This window comes from Anthonomus grandis, chromosome 9, assembly GCF_022605725.1.
Source record: "Anthonomus grandis grandis chromosome 9, icAntGran1.3, whole genome shotgun sequence".
NCBI classification, from domain to species: domain Eukaryota; kingdom Metazoa; phylum Arthropoda; class Insecta; order Coleoptera; family Curculionidae; genus Anthonomus; species Anthonomus grandis.
Genome location: NC_065554.1, coordinates 10,219,780 through 10,243,566, shown reverse-complemented (window position 1 = coordinate 10,243,566; position 23,787 = coordinate 10,219,780). Strand labels below are relative to the sequence as shown.

Genomic DNA, 23,787 nt, shown 5'->3' with positions numbered 1-23,787 from the left:
AAGATGTTACCTTCTTTCAGCTTTGTGTATTAAGTGAACAAATTTTTGTAGGTCCCTTTGCCCTTCGTCTTGTTAGAAATCTTTTTATTTTTACATATTTTAGGTCTTTTAATTTAGTTTCAAATTTAGAATGTTCTTTTTTGATAAATTGTAGAACTGTGTCTATTTCTAGATCTTTGTGTATGTCTATGTTCCTCATGAACCATGGGGCGTTTACAATTAATCTTAGTGCTTTGTTTTAGAATACTTGTAATTTTTTATTGTTGTTTTATTTGTTTCATAATAGGTGGTTGACCCATATAATAATTTTGGTCTAATAACCAGTTTGTAGATGAGCAGTTTGTTTTTTAATGAAAGCTTGCTCTTCTTCCCAATGTAGGGATATATATGGGATAGCGATGCTATAATCCGGTTACATTGTTTAACTTGTTGCCTGGCATGAAATGAGAAGTTATTTTTTTTGTCGAAGTAAATGCCTAGATATTTAACTTCTGATTTCCAGGGGATTATGTCGTTGTTAATGACTAAGTTTTGAAGATTTTGCTATCTCTATTTCTTTTTTTGGTGACTATTATGGCCTCGGTTTTTTCGCTGTTTATTTTATTTTCCGTTTTTAAGTCTATAATAGCAACCTGTCAAGGTAAGTTTGCAGGTTTACGATCAATTGCTCGCTATGTTTTGACGTCGCGTAGATGCAGGTGTCATCGGCGAAGAGCGCTAGTTTTGAGTAGTGTGCATTTTTTGGGATATCTGCGTGATACACGTTGTATAAAACTGGGGAGAGAAGGGGTCCTTGAGGTACCCCTGCTCTTGAATTTTTTTATATTTTTGTATTTCGTTATTTATTTTAACCGTGAATTTCCTGTTTTTTAAGAAGCTTTGTATTATTTTGGTGTATCTGGCAGATAAGCCCAATTTGTGCATTTTGTGGTCATGCCATTCTTTATCGAAAGCTTTTTCGATGTCACGCTTGTTTATTGTTAAAAGCATCAATTAGCATTTGTTGGATTGTTGCTAATTGATGTTCTGTCGAGAGACGTTTTCTGAACCCGCATTGTTCGCCTGGTATGACCTCTTTTTGATCTGATTCTTCGTATAACCTTGTTAGTACTATTTGTTCGAACACTTTTCGGATTGTTGGGAGTAGACTAACTGGTCTTCAATTTTGTGCTCTCTGTAGATTGTTGCCTTTTTCCATGTATCTAGGAAGTAGCACAGAGATATACAGCTATTATATATTATTGATAGATCTAATAATATATTGTCCGGAATGGTTTTAAGCATTTTGTTTGTTATGCTTTCATGACCTGGTGCTTTTTTGTTTTTTTGGTATTTCATTGTGTCTTTTATTTCATTTATTCTGATTTTTTTAAGGCTTGGCGTTGTGTTTAGTAGTGTATTTTTAATTTGATTTAATGAGTTTCTTATTTAATTTATTGTATTTATGTCATCCGGAAATTGATTTAGGTTGAATTGTTCCTCTACTGAGTTGTTGAATATTTCTACTTTTTCTTTATCTGAATATACTAGAGAATTTTCCTTGTAGATAGGTGGGAATAACGTTTTTGTTTTTACTCTCAATACCTTTGAGACGTGCCAAAATTTCTTATTATTATACTTATCTTCATCTTCGATTTCGTGTAAGAAATTTTCCCATTGTTCATTTCTGTATTTAAATGTTTCGTCTTGAATTCTTTTATTTAAATTGTTTGCTATAATTTTTATGCCTGGGTCCGTAGTATTTTTAGCTTGCTTTTTAATCTATTTCTTGTTCTTATAAGATTTTTGATTCGCCTTGGGAAGACTAGGTATTGGGATTTGGGAATAGGAATTTGTGTGGTGGATTTATTAAAGGCTTTTAGGATGTCGTTGGATATTTTTTCGATCGCTGTTTCGATTTCGTAACTGCTGTTCCCAGTTTGTTACTTTTTTAGTGCAGACTGTGTTTTCCAAAAAATATCTGAGACTGTAATTATGATAGGTGAGAGGTGGAGTAACCAAGGGAATCTATATTTTCAACTGGTATGTTGTTATATCTAACATGTCTGAGATAGCATAGTGTAAATGAGTAGGTTCTTCAGGTGCTATTACTTCTATTGGGTGTTCTGTTGCGTATTTTTCAAGAGTAGTTCCTGCCCAATTATCATTTTTACATCCCCAGGATCTGCTTTTTGCATTCCAGTATCCTATAGCAATTACTGAAATGTCGTATTGAAATATTTGGTCTATATGTTCTGATTTTAGAATTTGTTTTAGTGGTTTGTATATTGAGAGGATTATTATTTCTTTGCTGCTAGTGAAGACTTTTATAGCTGTGTTTTCTATTATTGGGTCGGTGTTAAGTGATTGGATGAGTTGGTGTTGTATATTTTTTTAAATAATTATTGCTGTGCCTCCACCTATTCTATCTGGTCTATCTTGACTAGAGCAATGTCTATGTTTTGATCGTTTATAAACTCTGTAAACTCATTCCTCTTGGGAATATAGAGAATTTGCGTTCGAAGAAATGATTTTTAGGGATTCCTCTGGATCATCAGCCATTTAACCAAGCAACAATTTAAGCGCTTTATTATTTAACTTTTCTGAGATTTTGGCAGCTAGAGCATCGATTCTTTTGTCGATCTCGTCGGGGCTCATCAACAGCAGTCGCAGTGCTGCTGGAGTGTTATTGTTATTATTTTTTAAGTTTTTGTTTGTAGTTATTTCTGGACTGTTTTTTTGAGGGACAGCACTACTGCTGCTAGTTGGTTTGCCCCGACTTTGGCCCCAATTCTGGTCACCCAGAATTGATGCAAAAGATTTCTTTTATGTTGCTTGTTGCTTTTGCTGTATTAGGAAATTTAGATTTTTAGGGCACTTGCTGAAAGTTGCCAAATGGCTCCGTGATGTGAAATATGTGGCTTAATTAAGTAAAATCACATATTTCTGATCGATTAGCAAAATATTTAAATTATATTTATTAGCCAAATAAACTACGTTTGTATAAACAGAATAAATGAAAACTAGAGATAGCTTCGACATTTCCTGCGAAATAAGAAAAATAATCCGCAGCCTAATGTATTTTTTTGGCAATTCTTGCCCAATTTTTTAAGTCTTCTTATGTGACTAACTTAAAAAGATGTTTGTCGAAATCAGGAGTATATTCTTTGAAGTCTTAAATTTATATAGATTTCTTAGATCCTTACTTTTATAGGTCCTTCTTTATGAAAAAAATATTGAAGAAAAGAACCAATCAACAACCCTGCAACTTATATTTAAATACTTGTAACAAAAACATGTTTTATTTTTTGAAAATGTAATAAATTTTTCTATCACGAATTAATTCTAAGGATTATTTCCTTATTTTTGGGATGCAATGCATAAACTCGTATTAAAAAAATTATAAAATATACATGTTATTCCGTCATCCTTTCCCCATCCCAGCACGGACATGTCCACAACAAAACATGTCTGGTGCATCAGAGTGTTACCATGATGATATGGCCCAGTAACGGCTATATCAGACAAAATCATAAAACGGTTTAATTTTATTTACATTCCATTGAAACAGAAAACAAAAAAGTAAATAAAAAAAGTACAATCGAACAAGACTCAAATAGAATTTCTATTACTAGTAAATACAAAAAAAAATAAGGCATATCATTTTAAACAAACTTAAAATACATATCTGCAATATACCATTAGAAATAAATAACGATTTTTCTGCCTACCTTGACTGACAACAGGCCGGTAGAGTGTCGCATTATAAGTTTTGTTCCCTGAAACGTGTGAAAAAAAACAAAATATATAACGTTTTTTGAACTAACAAAAACAGAACCAAAGAAAGTGTGTAAGATACATAATGATTTCTAAAGTTTCTTTTGTTGTTTCTGATCCTATTACTTTTTGGAAAACTGAATATTTATTACTTTTTGGAAAACTGAATATTTTATTACCATGTTTCAAATGATTTTATTGGATCCTGTATGCATTTTTCAATTATAGCTCCCAATGCACGAGTTTCTTCCTGTGTATTTCTTTTACCTACATGCCGGGTGGTGCGTCGCCGAGCGGAACATAGGAAAACCCATGTAAATTTTAAGGGGGTCGATTATTGGCTTTCCTCTACATTTTATACAAAAATTTAGTCAACTTTTTGAAGAGACCAATCAGGCAAACCCTCGTGCAAAGTTTCAAAACAGACAGTCGATATTTGAAAACAAGTATGAATTATTCAATCGACGAAAAAATAACCATAATTAAGTGGCATTATGCGGGAAACAAATATTATTCGTATAAATTCGAAAAACATCAAGAGCTGCAGGAAGGAGATGAAGAGCGAAGATTGGCATTTTGTTTTGAAATTATGGAAAGAGCAAATAATGATAGGAATTTTTAAGAAATATTTGTTTTACCGATTAATCTATATTTACCCTTAACAATGAACCAAATGTTCAGAATTGCCGGTATTGGAGCCAAGAAAATGAACATCGCTTTGTTCATACTCGGACACAATATCCCTAAAAAACAAATGTATTTGTGGGAATTATCGGACACCATATCATTGGACCCTTTTTTATGGACTATAACCTAACAGCTAAAAGCTATTTAGACTTATTTCAAAATCAAATTGGACCCGCCTTGGAAGAAGTTGTTCAGGAAGATCAAATGATCTGGTACCAAATGGATGGTTGCCCGGCCCATAATGCCTATATGGTTAGAGAGTGCTTGGAAAATGCTTTTAACGGCAATATTATTGGTCTACGGTACCGGATACTTTGGCCAGCCAGGTCACCTGATCTTTCACCGAATGACTTCGTTTTGTGGGGTCATTTATAAAAGAGTAAAAGTTGAGAATCTAAACCAGTTACAAAAGGTTTAATGGTTGAAATAGGATAGATAGGCTTGATGGGAAAATAAATTGAAAATATTTCAGATACAATTATTTTTTTAATAATCCAGATTTTTTTTTGCTTTGTTTGCTTTTTGTTTGCCAGATTGGTCTCTCCAAAAAGTTATCTTAATTTTTTTCTGTAAAATGTACAGGGAAGCCAATAATTGACCCCCTTAAAATTTACATAGGATTTCCTATGTTCCGCTCGGCGACGCACCACCCGGTATATCATAGAACGCATTCCAGTCTCGCAGTAACAAAAAAAAACAGTTTGATTCCAAATCGATGTATTTTGTTTTGCTACGTATCTCTCAATAACCGTTGACACAGTCTGTCCAAAAACAGGAGTACCTACTGTATCAGACATTTTGTGTTCAATATTCCTTAATATTCAGTTTCTACGCACGTTACAACTAGTGAAAAATAAGTAAAGTTCTGGAGCTTAAACGTTTTTTTCTCTAGTTTTCACCACTTTAAGGTGCAACTTTCTGAACCGCATATCGATTTGTCTCGATGACAATGACTTTCTTAATATTTTTAGGTAAAAGTTCAAAAAACATTTTTAACTTCAGACATTCATCTTCTGGAGAATCGCCTGTGGAGTTGGGAACAAGCTCGCTTCATCTATCAATTATCCTTGACCTCATCCTCATTTTCATCGTAGCTTATAATGTATTATACTGATTATTGTATTTCAATTGATGATTATTATGTTATTTTCTTCTCATCCGCAATCAGCCTACAATAACTCAGACATCATGATCTATTTATGATTCTGCATCTATTTTGACATAGAATCTACCCCGTACTAAAAAATCAATAGGTCAAAGATGTTACACCTATATATAGGAAGAAAAACCTACTTTACTTACCACCATCTGATCTTAAAAATAAGATAAATCAAGGAAACATTAGTAAGCTAATATCTAACTGGCTAATTACAAATAACATAATTATAGTACCATAGTAAAGTAAATTATATTTTTTTTTATTTATTGAATTTGTCCAAGATGTCTTTTTAATGTCTTATGTTTTTATTTTTACTTAAAAATCTTTGTACTTGTTCGTAATCTTTAACTTTGTTTTTTTGTAATTTTAGTATTAATACCACCATTTTAAGTGTCTAATTTAATGTTAATTAAATTTTTAACAGGAAGAGAGATTACAGTTTTGAAAGTAGGAGACTTAAGGCTGATAAGCGAAAAGTAGTTTTTCCAGTCAAGCCTAGGCAAATTTCATACTGCTTGTTTAAAAAAAAAAGAATATTAGAATTGTTCCAATATTTAGTAAAAAAACATAGATTTTAGCTTGAATGAAACAACTTTTATTTAGCCCAATAATAATTTTAATTGTTACTTTGGACGAGAATGTCGACATTTGTATACCCATTATGATTAAAATTGACTACACTCTTTTTAGTAGTAATTGAAAATTACTACGAAATTTAAGTTTACTAGCTGATATATATCATTTAGGAGTGCCTTAATCAGCGTCAATTATCGAAATCACAATCTTTAGATGACAAAATATTTATTAAGTGATTCATTAAATGGCAATTCCATTTAATTTCGTAATATGCTGCGTAATAAAACCATGCATCACCTAACTAAACAGTATATGAAAAAAAAAATGCAAATCTGTTTGTGAAGTGATAAACAACTAATTTTTTGTTAAAAATTCGCATTTTTTCTCAACAATATCAGTAATGTGTTGCGTCTCCATTTGAGACGAGGTGAACCAGATCATAAAACGTGTAAAGCATCACGAATTACCTTAGAAAAAGTAGAGTTCTGTTGACTACACTGATCCGACTCAATCCCTACTCCATTGGTAAGAGCTATTCCTTAATCAATAGTAACATCCAGAGATCGTCCTTCAACTCTACTTCGACGACATTACATCGACCTCAGACAAAAACAAGATTTATCTGAAAACACGTTCCCATTTCATTTTCTATTCTAGCTTGTCGATTAAATTTTTTATACGTTGGTATCTTTTCCCTTGTTTTTATGTGGTTTGGGATTATATTATATAACTTTGGTATTAAAGAAGTTAATATTTTAGTTGTGATTAGAACGTTATTTGTGATGCTACTTGCAATTCTTGACTCACTTGAGTTAACTGTGATAAAATGAATTTTACTGGAATTACAGGTAAGGGTGTCGACCTGCTGTTTGATTTGACAAAATCTGTCTATCTTTCATATCCTCCTATTCTCTGCCTCATTCTATAAATTACGTTCAATAGACAGTACATATATTATACAGCGTTTATCAGCAAAATAGAATAAATTCCATAATAAATAGATAGCGACATTTTCTTCAGAGTATTTAAGACACATTTCATGTACAAAGTCCTATAACAATTTTCAACTGTTTCCGAGATATTAAGTGTTTGCCGATTTATTGCAAGAAATAACAATAAAATACTGTTTATCTCTTAAATTAAAAAAAAAAACACATTAATTTATAGGAGATATTCAATATGCTCGCCACGAACATCCTGGCAACATCCTAATCTTAAATAGAAATCTCTTCTAACCTTACTCAACATCACAGAGGTGACGAAACTAATTGTAACCGTTATTCGTCTTTTTTAGTCAGCTAAGTCGAAAAGCTTAGTTTTGTAGATAATATTTTTAACGTATCCCCATAAAAAGAAGTCTAATGATGTCAGATCAGGGGATCGTGCTAACCATTCTATCGTTCCTCGTCTCCCTATCCACCGATTAGGAAATATTCGGCTAAGGTAAGGTGAACATTGATTTGGTAATGGCTGAAACCCTATGATAGAACTTGTGAGTTTGTTGGATCAGCCTATAACTTTGTCAAAGTTGGCACGATATTATTTTAGAGCAGTGGTTAATAATTAGCACCATCAAATTGTCATCGATGAACAAATGACCTATGATATGATCTCAAATTCCTCTCTCTCAGTTCCTGCCCAAATATTGACCTTTTCAGGGCATTGGGTATGTTCCCTCATCCAATGAGAGAGATTTTCTTTAGATCAATAGCGGCAATTTTGTCGATTTAGCATGACCATGAAGTGTAAAGGTGCACTCATCAGAAAACAAAACATGCTCTGATTGGGTCTCTTTGTTATCTACCTTTGCCATGATTGTTTCACAAAAATCCATTCCTATCAAAATTACTGACTTGGTATAAATTAATAGGAATGCTTTTTTCTTTTAATGTTCAAATAATCGATGAATGGCTAACATCGATCATTGGCTATTCGACCATAAGTATGACGTGAATTTTGCTCAAACTCAAGCATAATATCCTCTTTGGTATCATTGCTTATTGCACTCGCAGCTGCGTTTTTAATGTACCTTACATGTTCTCGCCAAACTGTTTTTCTATTTCACTAATCGTCCCGTGGGCTATAGAACAAAAATTGGGAAACTTTCCATGGAATAGACGAGCAACTTGAATTTGTATCCGTGTATTATCTCCATAGCCAGTCATCTGGAGAATTATTATTTTATACTTTTCTGTTAAATGGACCATTCTTCTGATAAGCAATTGACGAAATTCAAACGACTCAGTATCATTGAAAACTATTGCTGACAGACAGTAATTTCCAAGACCAAGCATCTTAAACTAAAGTGAAGAACATATATATTTTTTTAATCTCATATCAGTAAGAAGGTATGTTGAAGTAATTTATGTTTACTTTCGCATTATCAAAACTCAAATGACTAATAAGTATTGAGTGTGTTGTAACCAATTTTTGCAATAAATCGGAAAACACTTAATATCTCCGAAACAGTTGAAAATTGGAATGGGACATCGTACATGAGATATATCGAAAATATTCTAAGAATTCAGAAATTGAGTAATATCCAGGGTGTCACGTTTAAAATAAGAAAGTTGATAATGACCACTGCTACGTAACACATGCTGTATAATTTTTTTTGTCGAAAAAAATAGGCAAGTAAAAATACCTAGCGTTTTTTCGAGCATAACCATATTTATTTATTATGAAATTTATTCCATTTGGCTGATACATACTGTATATATGATAGTAGAGGTACTTGAAATTTCGCAGTTTTTAATTGCTACCTTTTCACTTATTTCTACTACTTGTGTTTATCTGAAAAATAATTTTTCATTAATTAATACTAAAATCCTATCATTTCAGATTCGCGTTTTTAACAGTTACAAATGTGACAAACTGTATAAAATGCTTCCGCAAAATCAGTAAAAATGTAAATGAACTTCAAATGACGCTTTTTAATTAATGACATCAGATTTTGTAATAATTTTAATGGTTTAAAAAAAAATTAAAGATTTCTGGGAAATATCCTTTTTTATGCATTTATTGATTAAAAAATGTATTGAAATCTGGAGAGAGTACTTTTGTTTAATTTTTTTATTTAATTAAATCACACCTAATATATATACATATTTCTTTTAGGCGAAAGCCAACTTTTCCAGACTCCTTAACTGATCTTCACCGATTCAGAAAAACCGCCCATGGTCACGATGGATCTAGTCGAATCATTATGGTTCGGAAAACTGATCAGCGGACGTTTGCCTCCTTGAACGATGGCGAAGTGAGTTCGTTAACACTAGATTATACATTTTATTTTATTATAATATATATATTTTAAGGAACCTACTTTAAATACCGTAACCAGAGAGACAGTAGAAACATTCCGAGGGCAGAGATCCGAATGCAAGGTAACAACCGAGAAGAAGGATTTTGGAGAAAAATGTCCGCCAGAGATTGTGGAAGCTTTAGCAGAAAAAGCCAGTCAAACGCCAAAGAAAACTCCCGTTAGAGTACGTTTTGCACATTATCTTTTAAATTATTTCTTATTTTTATGGCATTGCAGAAATCTTCAAATCCAAAAAGCGATTTTCAACTCGAATGCCTACGAGCCCACAATGCATATCGAAAATCTCATGGGGTTCCGCCTTTGAAACTCGACAAGGAAATTTGTAAATTTAGTCAGCAATGGGCTGATCATTTAGTAAGACGAGGTGCCTTAGTACATAGCAATAATCGAGACTACGGAGAAAATATTTTTATGATGCAGTCATCAAATCCCAACTTTACTGTGTCTGGGAATGAAGCTGTTGACAGTTGGTAAGTAGAAGCAGTAGTAGGTCAAAAACAGGCAACATTTATTTATTCGAAAAGGCATTTATGGCATAATTTACCATATAAACTTGTATTTTGGAAAATCATTTATTATGTGATACTAGCCTCTTAAGGGAATGCCACGGGTGTAATGATGGCTCACATTTTCGTTATATATATATATTTCGTTATATATATAGACCAGAAAATTTTTGCCGTTGGCCCAATTGTTCTTTTGAAAGTTTTAAAGTTCATGCGGTACATCCAAATTTAAGTTTTTCCTCTTTTTTTTGTATATGGAACTTCAAAAAATCGACTGCCTTGATAAGAATTTAATCCTAAAAATCGAACTGAAATACGAAGGATTTCCAATAGGGTAGGCGCGCCTAATAGTATGCACTTAATATTCTTTTCTACATAAAACTACAATAAAGAAAAATAAATAAAAAAAATAGTGAGCAACCAAACATATATTCTATTAGCCAACAAAAAAACAGAGTTTAAAGAAAATTATTTCTACATTAAAAATAACACAACCCTTTTTTAAAAAAAATACAAATTCGTACTTTTAGCGCCACATATGCCAAAGAGTACGCAAAGGTTGGGCTAAGAGTACGCAACATCACAATGTTTAAGAAATGTTTAATTGCATAGGTCGCAATGGAATTGCTTTTGTCCCGTGTAGCTTGTGCAAATTTCATACCACCATGTATGTTGCGCACCTGACCCAATCGCCTTCACCGTAAGAATTGCTATAGTTCTCTTCACATCCAGGACAGACAGCATCTTCTTGATTGCTGTTGATGCTGATGCTCAAAGCTTTCGAAGGCATTTTCTTCTTCTTCTGCTTAGTGCTGTCAGTAAGTTTCCTTTTAATGCTGCTCGTCTTGTTTTGGGAGGTGGATTCTTGCAGTGAGTCTTTATAAGGTGTAGATGATAATATTTCCGACCTAAAAAATGTGAAAATATCTTTATTACATACTAAAAGTAGGAGAGCTTTTATTATTATTGTTGTTGCTGTTATAATAACCTTTTGGAGCGAACACTTCTAATTTGCTCGTGTTTTGCCTTTGGTCAAGGTATGATCCATTTTGGAGTGACTCCAGATGTCCCAGGTACGGCAAGATCACATTTTTTAGGGAAAGAAAACAGTTTAGACTTTACATTTTCGATATCTTCGCTGCCTTGAATAGATTCTGAATTTGGCATCGGGTTATTTAAACAACTGCTATCAGTATTCTTGGTTGGTGTTTTGAGACTAGCATCGTGTATTTCTGTCGAAGTAGCAGGCTCTTTACGTATCCTATCTATCAAAACTGAAATAGGCAAATTGTCATCATCGTCGGAGTCGGAGTCGTGGTTGTTTAACACTTGAACATTATCTTCATTTTCATGTCGCCTATCGTTTGTTGGTTCAATGTGTAAGGCTCGATCAGTTTACTCTGAAGATGCAAAATCCTCCTCTGTAAACACATCTGGGTTATAAGGATACAATCCTGTTGCACTAAATGCCTTTTCACAAATCTGAATTGTTGCAACCTTGGAATAAGCTGCATGAAATAGTCTAGACATTTGTTTCAGAGTCACTGGTCTACTAGGGTTTTGAATCATCCATTTGTCGCTTTCATTCGAGAATGCAGTTTTCAATGGACCAAAAAAGCATTTATCGAGGGGCTGCATTTTGTGGCTCCGATGGGGCGACAACGATAAAAGATCTATACAGTTATTTCGACAAAAATTAACTGCTTCAAGGGTACAATGTGATATGTGGTTGTCAAGAATCAAAACAACAGGATCATCCTCTGATGATTTTACGTAGTCTTGAAAATGTCTAAGGCACCTTATAAAAAGCTCCGAATTCATATAACCACTTTCTGTCACTAATTGTAAAGTTCCAGGTGGACATCCATAAAAAAGTTCATCACATATATATATCATATAAAAAAGTATATCACATTACATATATCCATATATATCGATCACATATATCCATAAAAAAGTATATCACATTATACGTTTGCGTGGGAAGATAAGAGCAGGGGGTACCCAAACTCCTAAAGCTCCCATACAACACACAGCTGTTACTAACTGTCCTCATTCTGCTGCAACCACTTTTGAAACTGTTTTCTTGCCCCTGGGGGCAAAAACTTTGGGCATTCTGTTAGAGACCGTCAACATCCCGGTTTCATCCATATTAAAAATGCGGTGAGCTGGTGCTTTTGTTTTTTCATAGCATTGTCTTAAATTTTCAAAAAATCTGTTGCACTCAATCTTATTAAAGCCAATCGCTCTAGCCAAACTTCCTTTTTCGGGAGCTCTACGAGACAGCAAGTTTCGTTTAGCAAAATCTTTAACCCAGTGATTACCCGCCATTTTTTTCTCTGGATTGAATCTGTGCCTTATTTAGCTTAGCTTGGCGTACTGGAATGCAAGCGACTTCAAGTCTTTCATGCGCAACGCATAGAATCGGTTATCCAGATCTTTAATATGATTTGCTAATTCTTTTTCCTGATCGAGAGTAAAAACTGAGTTAAAACGCCTCAAAGATTGTGGAATAGTCCCTAATCTCAATCGCTTCCGTAAAGAGCACTCAAGGCAGCAAGGCAGCAGCAACTTGAACGCTTGTTTTTTCCCCGGTCTATTCTAAGTCGCGCCTCGTCTAGCAATTCTTGTGTAAATTTCAGCGTACGATTTGTTTTCCTCTTATATTTTCCCATTATCACCTTGTTATCCTGAAATTTATATCCAGAAATTAATTAAAGGTGCCTATCGTTACTAAGCAATTAAAATAAATAACTGTGGCAAAGAGTACGCGCTTAAATTTTGCGTACTCTTAGCTCCCCTTTCTAGCATTCGGAAATATTGTAAAAAATGTGTTATGCAACCGACAAAACAAGGATGTTTTTAGATGAGTCTATAGGCTAATGAACGTTGAATTTAACTGCTAATATGCATTTCCTAACAAATGTTTCCACACGATATGATTCCTTAAGTATATTCACTTAAATATTACATCAAAATAGCATATTCTATATTACTTACGACTATTCGTTTATCAATAATCCCACTAAAACTTAAATTCACTGGACAACACCTTGACATAAACAACCACAAATGGCCATATTGGATTCGACCCGCGGTGTTGCCATATGGCTCATCCGAGGTCTGCGTACTCTTAGGGAATGCGTACTTTTAGGCGCGCCTACCCTACTGTTGGTAAAGGCATCCTATCCAAATTCGTGATTAAGGTGACTCACTTAAATATGATTTTCCAATCAAGATGTTCAAATTCCTAAACTGTTTTCAGCTCTTAAGCCAGCAATCAATACTTCCTCAAAATAGTCGTAATAATATACAGTGCTTTCATTTCAAAACGAACCACCCTTAACAACTTCTAAATAAAAAAAAATTGAAATACATGTCAATTTAGATATATCAAAGTGAGGTTAGCTGCAGGTGAGGAGGTGATGACAGAACTTTGTCAAATATAATATTTTAACGTCCCCCTGTATATTAAAATTGATGTTTTTTTTTAAATTCTTTAACAAGTTATTAAGGGTGGTTTGCTTTGAAATAAGAGTACTGTATAAATTGTTATCTTGGAGAAGATTAAGTTGCGAATACACTTTCTCTACTCAACATGCTCTTACAGCAGCAAGATTCTTTCGACTCACTCACATTTCTTCCTTCGTCACTGCAAAGTGTTTTAATTATACAGAGTAATTTCCTTTTACTGCAAACTTATTAGAAGATTTATGTTTATCAAACTTATCAGATAACAAGAGCCGGATTTGGACAAAAGTCTGGTTAATTTTAATAACCTTCGATTCTGTTTTAACCTTAAGATCACTCAAGTTTAGTTCCTGGTTGAGCAACAACGTCTATTTTCTAAATCCCTGAGGATGAAAATTGTTATTTTGACATCCAGGGCATAACAACACAGTAATTATATTTGTTAGTTGAAGGAGACTGGGTGCGTTTAATTTTCCTCAGTTATTTTATTAATTTTCCTTTAATCGCCAACAAGATTTTTATGAGTTTTGAGTCGGTAATGACGACAAATCGATTTTTTTAAGGGTTAAATTTATGAAAATTATACTCGTTTATACCTAGATAGAAATTATTTAAGAATTTCAATGAAAAACAACATAATTGAACTGAGAATAAAATTAAAACTTTCTAGTGCACTAATATTACATAGCTCTCCTTTACAAATCGAACAGTCCGTCATATTTTTCGAGTTTTCGAAATCTTCTAATAGTTCTTCACATTTTTTTATCATAGTGCAGCCTCTCCACTCTGTCGTTTTCCAGCAAAAATCTTTGCACTTGCTATAAAACAACTATAAGGGCTGTTTGAATCTGTCGGACGTGGTGTGCCAGGCTTTGGCCATTTTGGAGGACACCATCCAATACAAAATGAAAAAACTGACTTGGAGTTTTTAGAATTGTTATGTGAAGCTAGTTTTTTTGAAGTAGTTGAGCATTTTTCTTTTTCCATTGGATCTGAACATTTGTTTACGCACTGATAGCAATTATCGGCAGAGTTTACTCGAACTAAATAATTTATCAGTAAAAGAAGAATGGTAAAATTCATTGAGATAAATATTGACATAAAATATGTATTCGAAAACAACCTTGTTTTTATGACAGCTTTTAAATGAGTGACAATGATTTTCAAAAGCTTTCATTTAATTTATTACATTCTAATTTTATATGCTAAGTTAATTTGATGTGTGAAATTAAGCTCAGTTTTTATATTTTAATATTGCTGACGTTTCGCTCTCTGGCTCTGAGGCGTGAGGAGATGACGTCAGAGAAAGGCAATTTCTATCAATACATCTCTCTCTCAATATTAAATTTGATGTGTTCGGCTATTTTGGCTGAACAATTTAATTTTCAAGATTTTCAGGGTGGACTGTTTTGTCTCGGATGCCCTGTATATCATATATTTATATGTATAACTTTTTAACGGGAATTTTGAAGTTCTTGTGAACTGATAATTCCAAAAGTGCTGGGTGCGTGCACTTTACATTTTCTGTATGTACTTTTTGGCTTATATGTATTAGAGCCAGACATTTTTGAATTTTGAAAATCACTATACTTTTTATAAAATCATTTTCTTCATAAGAGCATCTTATATCTACAATTTTTGAACTAACTAAAAAACATAGCGCGGTAGCGCTGATACATGTATATCGCTATAAGCCTTTCACAACTTTTCTTGTAATTTTATTGTAAGGATATTGGTGCTAAAGATACGCCAATAATCAAGTACAAAAGAGTATTTTTGGTTTGTCAGCGGAATTTCACCCAATCACATGTAAAATTAATATTTTATATACAGGGTGTTTCAGAACTATGGGATCAAACTTCTAGGGGTTGTTCAGTGCAACAGTAGAATCCATTTGAGTATAGGAACCCATGTCCGGAAATGTGTCACTACGCCACTACGGCTCTAAGACGCGTTTAAATTTAGAAAAAATATTAATTACCTAAATAGGATCTGATGCATTTATTTTTACCTTTTGTATATGATACCATCACAACAATTGTTCAAAATGTCTTCCTCCAACCTCAATACACCGATTTAAACGCCGCACACGATTTCGGCGGACTACACTAAAAATTTGATCCTTGTTTTGAATGATTTCAAATGCTGCTATTCGTCCAATTAAGTCTAGCTCTGATTCTACTGGAGTTTCGTAGACTAAAGACTTTACATGTCCCCACAAGAAAAAATCGAGCGACGTTAAATCGGGTGACCTAGGAGGCCAAGAAACTGCTCCGTCTCTGGCAATCCAACGGTGCCCAAACTGCTGAGCCAAATACTCGCGTACTTGTACAGCAAAGTGAGCCGGCGCTCCATCATGCTGAAACCACATTTGCTGTCTAACGTTTAGTGGAACATTTTCAAGGAGTTCTGGGAGAACTTCCTCAAAGAAATGCAGATAAATAGGTCCTGTTAACCGTTCCGGTAGAAGGTATGGCCCAATTAAATAATCATCAACAATGCCTGCCCATACGTTGATAGACCAACGATTCTGATGTTCTCTTGGAAAAATTGCATAAGGATTTTCTTCGTCCCAAACATGGCTAGTCCTACTATTAAAATTACCGTCTCTTGTGAAAGAGGCTTCATCGATCCACAAAACATATCGTAAAAAATTTGGTTGTGCAATGATGTGATCCAGAAGCTATCGACAAAATTGAACTCTAGGATGATAATCGGCTGCAGTCATACCATGAACTTTCTGGAAGTGGTAAGGATGGAATTGTTGCTCGTGTAGTACCCGCCAGATAGAAGCGTTACTCGTATTCATATTCTTAGCGACGCCACATGTGCTATTTGATGGTTAATCGACAACTCGCTGAAGCACCTCTTCTTCAAATTCGACCGTTCTTACGATTCGAGCAACACCAGTATCATGCATCTTGGTCTTAAACATGCCTGTCTCAGCGAGCCGCCGATGAACCGCAATAAACTTTTTGTATCAAGGATGCTGTCGTTCGGGATAACGTTCATGATACAACCGCGATGCTGTTCGTGCATTGCAGTTTGTTGCTCCGTATGCCAAATGCATATCCGCCAATTCTTGATTGGTAAAGTTTTCCATTAGCAATAAATGTTTAAAAATTGTATCATGTACAAAAGATAAAAATAAATGCAGCAGATCCTATTTAGGTAATTAATGTTTTTTATAAATTCTAACGCGTCTTAGGGCCGTAGTGGCGTAGTGACGCATTTACAGACATGGGTTTCTATACTCAAATGGATTCTTCTGTTGCACTGAATAACCCCCAGAAGTTTGATCCCATAGTTCTGAAACACCCTGTATAAGCTAGGGTAACCAGCCTAGAGAATACTCGTCACAATATTCATGAAAAATACGGAGATGAACCTGAAAACTATAGTAAACTTAATTTATCTGGCTGGTTATCTTTTATCTAGCTTTTCTTATAAACACTAATCTCTTCTCTCTCTCATATTGCCAACAAAAGACAGAAATCTATGCCAACTTTTGTTTATTCTACTATATTCTAGTTTTTCCTATATTATACTCTAATACTATATTTCCCATTGTTTTTTTGCAGTCTGAGTTTAAAGTCAAGCATTAAGAGGAGTTCTGTGGATTTGAAGAAACCATAGTAATATTACTATGGTTTCTTCCGGGAAAGATCTTGGACAACAATTTTATATCGTTTTTAAATTTGTTTGAGAAAATATTAACGGGAAGGGTGTCGGAATAGATAGTGTCGCGGCTTTTTTTTAAGGCATTTGATAAATAAAGTTCTTCCTACACTCTTTACTAAGTTAAAGAATTTTTGTATATACGTAAGTATGATTTATTAAATGTATTTGAATTTATTGAATGAAATTACTGCGATGATATTTAACGGAACGAACTCAGATAGTCTGTCAAACATCGTCGTTAAATTAAACTAACGTTACGTTCGGAATACAACTTAAAGATCATGAATTACTCTAACTCAGATGGAAAAGTTTCAAATCGATATGTATCTCAAATCTCCATAGAATCCCCACTACTGTTACGTACCGGAGCATCTCCTATTTTAATACGGGTTGTTAATGTTAAGTACAAGAATAATGATTATTTCATTTAACTTCGCATGAAATGCCTGCTTATATTTCGACTTATCCGTATCCTATTAACTATTTTAATCGTTATTTAATTTAGGTTGATTGCTTTAAAATAAAGTCTTAACCTCTAATAAATGTATTTCGTCTATTATTTGCATACTTTTAGCTTACAATTTGTCAAATGAATTTTGCCACATATTAGCATATCTCTACAAACAACAATTACAGCGCCTATATTTAGAATAAAAGTACGATATTGTTAACATAAACACAACGGAAACATTGTACCTACTTGCTTATTTACAATAACTTAAAGATTACATCCGTTTTATGTGTAATAGTATCATAAAATTAAAAATTATTTCACGTCTTTATGTCAGACCTAATTATCCGAGTGTTTTGTTTGTTGGGGATTAATACTAACTTTGTTATTTTAAAAAAGATACCTTAATATTATACGAGTCTTGCATTTTACGCTTTGATTAAAATATTTCCTATTTACACATTTTTAATCCCTTTTACGATATTTTGATTTTCTATTTGCTGAAATCGCTCTTGTATTTGACATTATGTGGTACTTAAGCGAAGTAGCTTTAGTAACTTATAATAATGATATTCTTTATACTCAGAGATCTGTCAAGAATCTTAAGAAAACTTATAGCCCTGTCAGTGGTTCCAAATGATGGAATCCATACATCATCAGTCGTTTTTCGCCAGTGAACCCTCAGTTTCCTAGATTGCCTTTCAGGATCTTATCCATGTCCACGAGTATGAGCTCCAGTTAGAATTTCCTTTGAGAAATTCGGATTCGGTTCTGCAAGTAAACTCTTCATTCAATTCAGATAAGAATGAGAAAAGCTCAAGCTCTTTAGAACTACTCCAAGAGTAAAACCAAGATGATCCATTAGCATTTCCAAGTTTTTTGACCTCTAATAATTCTTGGCCAGATATCCACTAGGATCCTTACGTAAACTTCTAGTTCATGTCAGTACCACCAATAGACACAATTAATTTTGACAATTAAATCGAGAGTGAACACTGCGTTTTCCTAAATTATTTTTTTTTTATATCACATCCATGCCAATGAATATCAGCCTTTAAGAAGTTTAAATGTTCTGTAAGAAAATTCTTGATTTGAATCAGAGAAGGATAAGATGAGCTCAAACTATTTAAACTTATTCCATGATGTAAAACTAAGATATCTTATTGCCATTTCATAGATCTTTGGCCTGTGATAACTCTGGGTGAGGCTCCAGAAATTTATTCAAATCCTTATGTAAACTTCTGGTTCATGTTAGTACCTCCGAATTTATTTACGCTTTACAGCTCTCACGGACATAAGATCCGTGAGACAAGAACACTTTATTGGTTTTTTCTTAACTCCCTATGACCTCTGGGAGCCTTTAGTAAAATTCAAATGATCCATCATGAGTGACATAGAAAATGGCATAAAACCTGTAGCAGATGGTTTTAATTTTTTTACTAGAAAACTTTGCATCGTACAAAAAAAGGCAGGAAATCAACTTTGCTTCAAATTGAATGAGGATTTGAAAAATAATTTTTGTTTTTAGAAAAAACAGTGACGTATCGTTTTTACTCAAGAATATTCAATTAAAAATCACATACTGACACTCCTAATAATAAAATTAAAAAATCTCTTAGGTCAAAAAGTGTCTTTTGTTACTCCAACGGCGTGCACTAAATTTCATAATTATATTAATAAAAGTAATTATATGCAGGGTATACAGGGTGTTTCAGAACTATGGGATCAAACTTCTGGGAGTTGTTCAGTGCAACATAAGAATCCATTTGAGTATAGGAACCCATGTCCGGAAATGCGTCACTACGCCACTACGGCCCTAAGACGCGTTAAAATGTATAAAAAACATTAATTACCTAAATAGGATCTGCTGCATTTATTTTTACCTTTTGTACATGATACCATAACAACAATTGTTTAAAATCAACGCTTATCAATGGCAATTCTTAATGACATGTTTAAACATTTTATAGCTTACAATTTTTAAACATTTATTGCTAATGGAAAACTTTACCAATCAAGAATTGGCGGATATGCATTTGGCATACGGAGCAACAAACTGCAATGCACGAGCAGCATCGCGGATGTATCATGAACGTTATCCCGTACGACAGCATCCTGGATACAAAAAGTTTATTACGGTTCATCGGCGGCTCGCTGAGACAGGCATGTTTAAGACGGTCGAATTTGAAGAAGAGGTGCTTCAGCGAGTTGCCGATGAACCATCAAATAGCACACGTGACGTCGCTAAGAATATGAATACGAGTAACGCTTCTGTCTGGCGGGTACTACACGAGCAACAACTCCATCCTTACCACTTCCAGAAAGTTCAAGGTATGACTGCAGCCGATTATCATCCTAGAGTTCAATTTTGTCGATGGCTTCTAAATCACATCCAAATTTTGCACAACCAAATTTTTTGTGATATGTTTTGTGGACCGATGAAGCGTCGTTCACAAGAGACGGTATTTTTAATAGTAGGAATAGCCATGTTTGGGATGAGGAAAATCCTTATGCAATTTTTCCAACAAAACATTAGAATCGTTGGTCTGTCAACGTATGGGCAGGCATTGTTGATGATTATTTAATTGGGCCATACCGTCGACCGGAACGGTTAACAGGACCTATTTATCTGCGTTTCTTGGAGGAAGTTCTCCCAGAACTCCTTAAAAATGTTCCACTAAACGTTAGACAGCAAATGTGGTTTCAGCATGATGGAGCGCCGGCTCACTTTGCTGTACAAGTACGCGAGTATTTGGCTCAGCGGTTTGGGCACCGTTGGATTGCCAGAGGTGGAGCAGTTTCTTGGCCTCCTAGGTCACCCGATTTAACGTCGCTCGATTTTTTCTTGTGGGGACATGTAAAGCCTTTAGTCTACGAGACTCCAGTAGGATCAGAGCTAGACTTAATTGGACGAATAACAGCAGCATTTGAAATCAAATTTTTAGTGTAGTCCGCCGAAATTATGTGCAGCGTTTAAATCGGTGTATTGAGGTTGGAGGAAGACATTTTGAACAATTGTTGTGATGGTATCATATACAAAAGGTAAAAATAAATGCATCAGATCCTATTAGGTAATTAATATTTTTTTAAAATTTAAACGCGTCTTAGGACCGTGGTGGCGTAGTGACACATTTCCGGACATGGGTTCCTATACTCAAATTGTTCTACTGTTGCATTGAACAATCCCTAGAAGTTTGATCCCATAGTTTTGAAACACCCTGTACAATTTAAAATAATAATGTTGGTGTCCATTCCTATCAAACAAAACACTCTACATGTAATAAAATAAAACTTTGCTTAAACTTATTTTTTTTAAACATCCTATAGATTCTAAGAAAAGGTACAGGTCTCTTATAAAATTCTTACCCAGTGCATAGGGACATACTGTCAATCTCCAATAATTCATGCCGCCCATTATTTCAGTAAACCTTTCCTAGTTTAAGTATTCTTGAAACCTGCACTCTTGAAAGTTTTGGATAGAAATCCGAGATATTTAGGAACTACAAGACCTTATATTTTCCCCATTTTTAAGTATACACTTATCAAATGTATTATGAGAGTGTTGACATCTTTAACAGCTTTCTGCAGTAATGACTCAATATATTGTAACGAAATTCGGGAACACACTTTTATTGTCAACGTCAAAAACACTAACCTAACTCGCTTTGACTGTCGTTTAATTGTTTCCAAGGTAAAAACTGACTAAACAATTAAAACTGAATGATTTGTCACGAAGCCATTTTTAAAACCCGAAGTCATTTTTAAAACCCGATGGAACAGTTTCGAAATATTTAGAATTATCTTCATTGTTTTTGCCCAAAGAGACCAATAATTTTAGGAGAATACTGACAGTCAAAGCAAGCAAGTATACAAATTCTAGAAAATTAGAACTACAGGGCTTTACAATAATATAACCTAAATTGGGGCCAAAATGGGGCTCTCAAACAAGATGAACTACCTAAAAACTAAACACTATAGATGAAAATAATAAACCAAACGTAAGTAGAACCCTAAAGAAACCCTACGAATCAAGTTTAACTACACAATACTAATAAAATTGTACAAAAACTAGCAGAATAATTAACGTATTTACATTTTCATAATACTGCTCCCCTCTCAAGTTTGATCGTCCCGATCAAACATGGGACCACCTGAGTCATGATAGGGCGCTAGCCGGACGATGTTTACAATTTTCATCTTCGCTGTCGGATGTCGCTGGATACGGTACACCACGTCGTTGATTCTGGTGACCACATTGAATGGACCTTCCCAATCCTTCTGGAGCTTTGGTGACTTGCCCTTCGTCCTCCGTGGATTGTATAACCAGACTTTATCCCCAGGATTAAAACCGGTAGAATTTGCCTTTCCTATGTTCTATTGTAAAGTCATACTCTTGTAATCGTTGAAGCCACCTTGCTATTTGTCCTTCGGGGTTTTTAAACTGAAACAGCCATTTCAACGAAGCATGGTCGGTTCTAAGGATAAATCGTTGACCATACAAATATTTATGGAAATGTTCAATAGCTTTTACTGCTGACAATAGCTCTCGTCTAGTGACACAATAGTTTCTTTCTAGTTTTGATAATGTTTTACTGAAATAAGCTATTACTTGCTCGCCATCTTCATATTTTTGTGATAGAACGGCCCCAATTCCAACATTACTCGCATCGGTATCCAAAATAAAAGTTTGTCCAGGAATCGGATATGTTAAAATTGGAGATGTGCATAGTGCTCTCTTTAACTGTTGAAATGCTTCTTCACAGTCTGTTGACCAACTAAATACCACTTTGTCCTCCGTGAGCTTATGTAGAGGCTTTGCAAGATTAGCGAAATTTCTTACAAATCTTCTGTAATAGGTACAAAGGCCCAGAAAGCTTCTTAACTGGTGTTTGTCAGTGGGTCGTGGCCATTTTTCGATCGCCTCTACTTTATCTGGATCAGTCTTGACACCTTTTTCTGATATTACATGGCCAAGGTATCGAACTTCTTTTTGAAATAAGCAACATTTTTTAGGACTTAGCTTCAGGTTGGCCTCTCGCAGTTTAACAAATACCTTTTGAATATTCTTCAAATGATCTTCAAATGTTTTCCCCAGTATGATAACGTCATCCAGATAAACTAAACATGATTCCCAAGTCATTCCACGTAAAACTGTGTCCATAAGTCTCTCAAAGGTAGCTGGAGCATTGCAGAGTCCAAAGGGCATTACTGTAAACTGCCAAAGTCCTGTTCCAGTCGAGAATGCGGTCTTTTCCTTATCTTCTGGGTGCATCTTTACCTGCCAGTATCCACTCTTTAGATCGAGTGTTGAGAACCATTGTGAACCTGATAGCGTGTCCAGGGTGTCGTCAATTCTTGGTAGGGGATAACTGTCTTTCTTGGTAATATCATTCAGTCGCCGATAGTCTACACAAAATCTAGTGGATCCATCCTTTTTCTTCACTAGCACAACTGGAGATGTCCAAGGACTCTGAAAAGGCTCTATCACTCCTTGTGTCCTCATTTCTTGAAGCATTGAGGAAACTTCTCCTTGTTTAGCTATCGGAATTCTTCGAGGTGCTTGTTTAATCGGAGTATTGTCTCCAGTGTTAATTCGATGCTGCACCAAATCAGTTCTTCCCAGGTCTTTATCGTGCAAGGAAAACACATCTTGATTTTCTTCAAGAAGACGTCGCAATTTACTACACTGGTCCATGGTTAAATTGGCAGATGATTCTTCAAATAGGTTTTGTAAACATACAGGAAAAGGTCTGTTTAAATAACGACTTCTATCAGCATTTTTCATGACTGCCACTACTTCAGAGCATACGCCAATGTTCTCTCCTTGTTTCAGGTGTTGATCATATCCTTTTAAATTTACCATTCGAACCAAAATAGTAGATTTCTTCTGCGTAGTTAACGTCTTGGCTGGAAAAATTCCTTGACCATATAGTTTGCATTTTTCCATGGGCTCAATCAAAGCAGTTTCTCCCTCTTTTCCTCCAGTTGTAGCATAAACCACCACCTCTGAATTTCCTGGTATAGTAACATCCTTGAATAACTTAACGACTCTGGTATTTACTTTATCTTCATATAGGTGGTGCATAAAAATCTCTTCATTTCTCGTCGTCAATATCCGGTTATATACATCCATTTTAAACTGCTGAGCATTCATAACATCTAATCCTAATATGACATC

The 23,787-nt window shown here is 34.5% G+C and overlaps 1 protein-coding gene across 7 annotated transcripts in view; it reads left to right on the top strand.

Annotated features, from left to right (window-relative positions):
- Window positions 1-23,787, top strand: part of LOC126740500 (uncharacterized) — a 51,615-nt gene that overhangs the window by 16,273 nt on the left and 11,555 nt on the right. For all 7 annotated transcript variants that reach the window (XM_050446540.1, XM_050446541.1, XM_050446544.1 and 4 more), the window contains 3 exons: window positions 9,296-9,434; window positions 9,493-9,663; window positions 9,717-9,970. In XM_050446540.1, coding sequence (XP_050302497.1) covers window positions 9,296-9,434; window positions 9,493-9,663; window positions 9,717-9,970 — 564 coding nt within the window. The remainder of the gene's footprint in view (window positions 1-9,295; window positions 9,435-9,492; window positions 9,664-9,716; window positions 9,971-23,787) is intronic.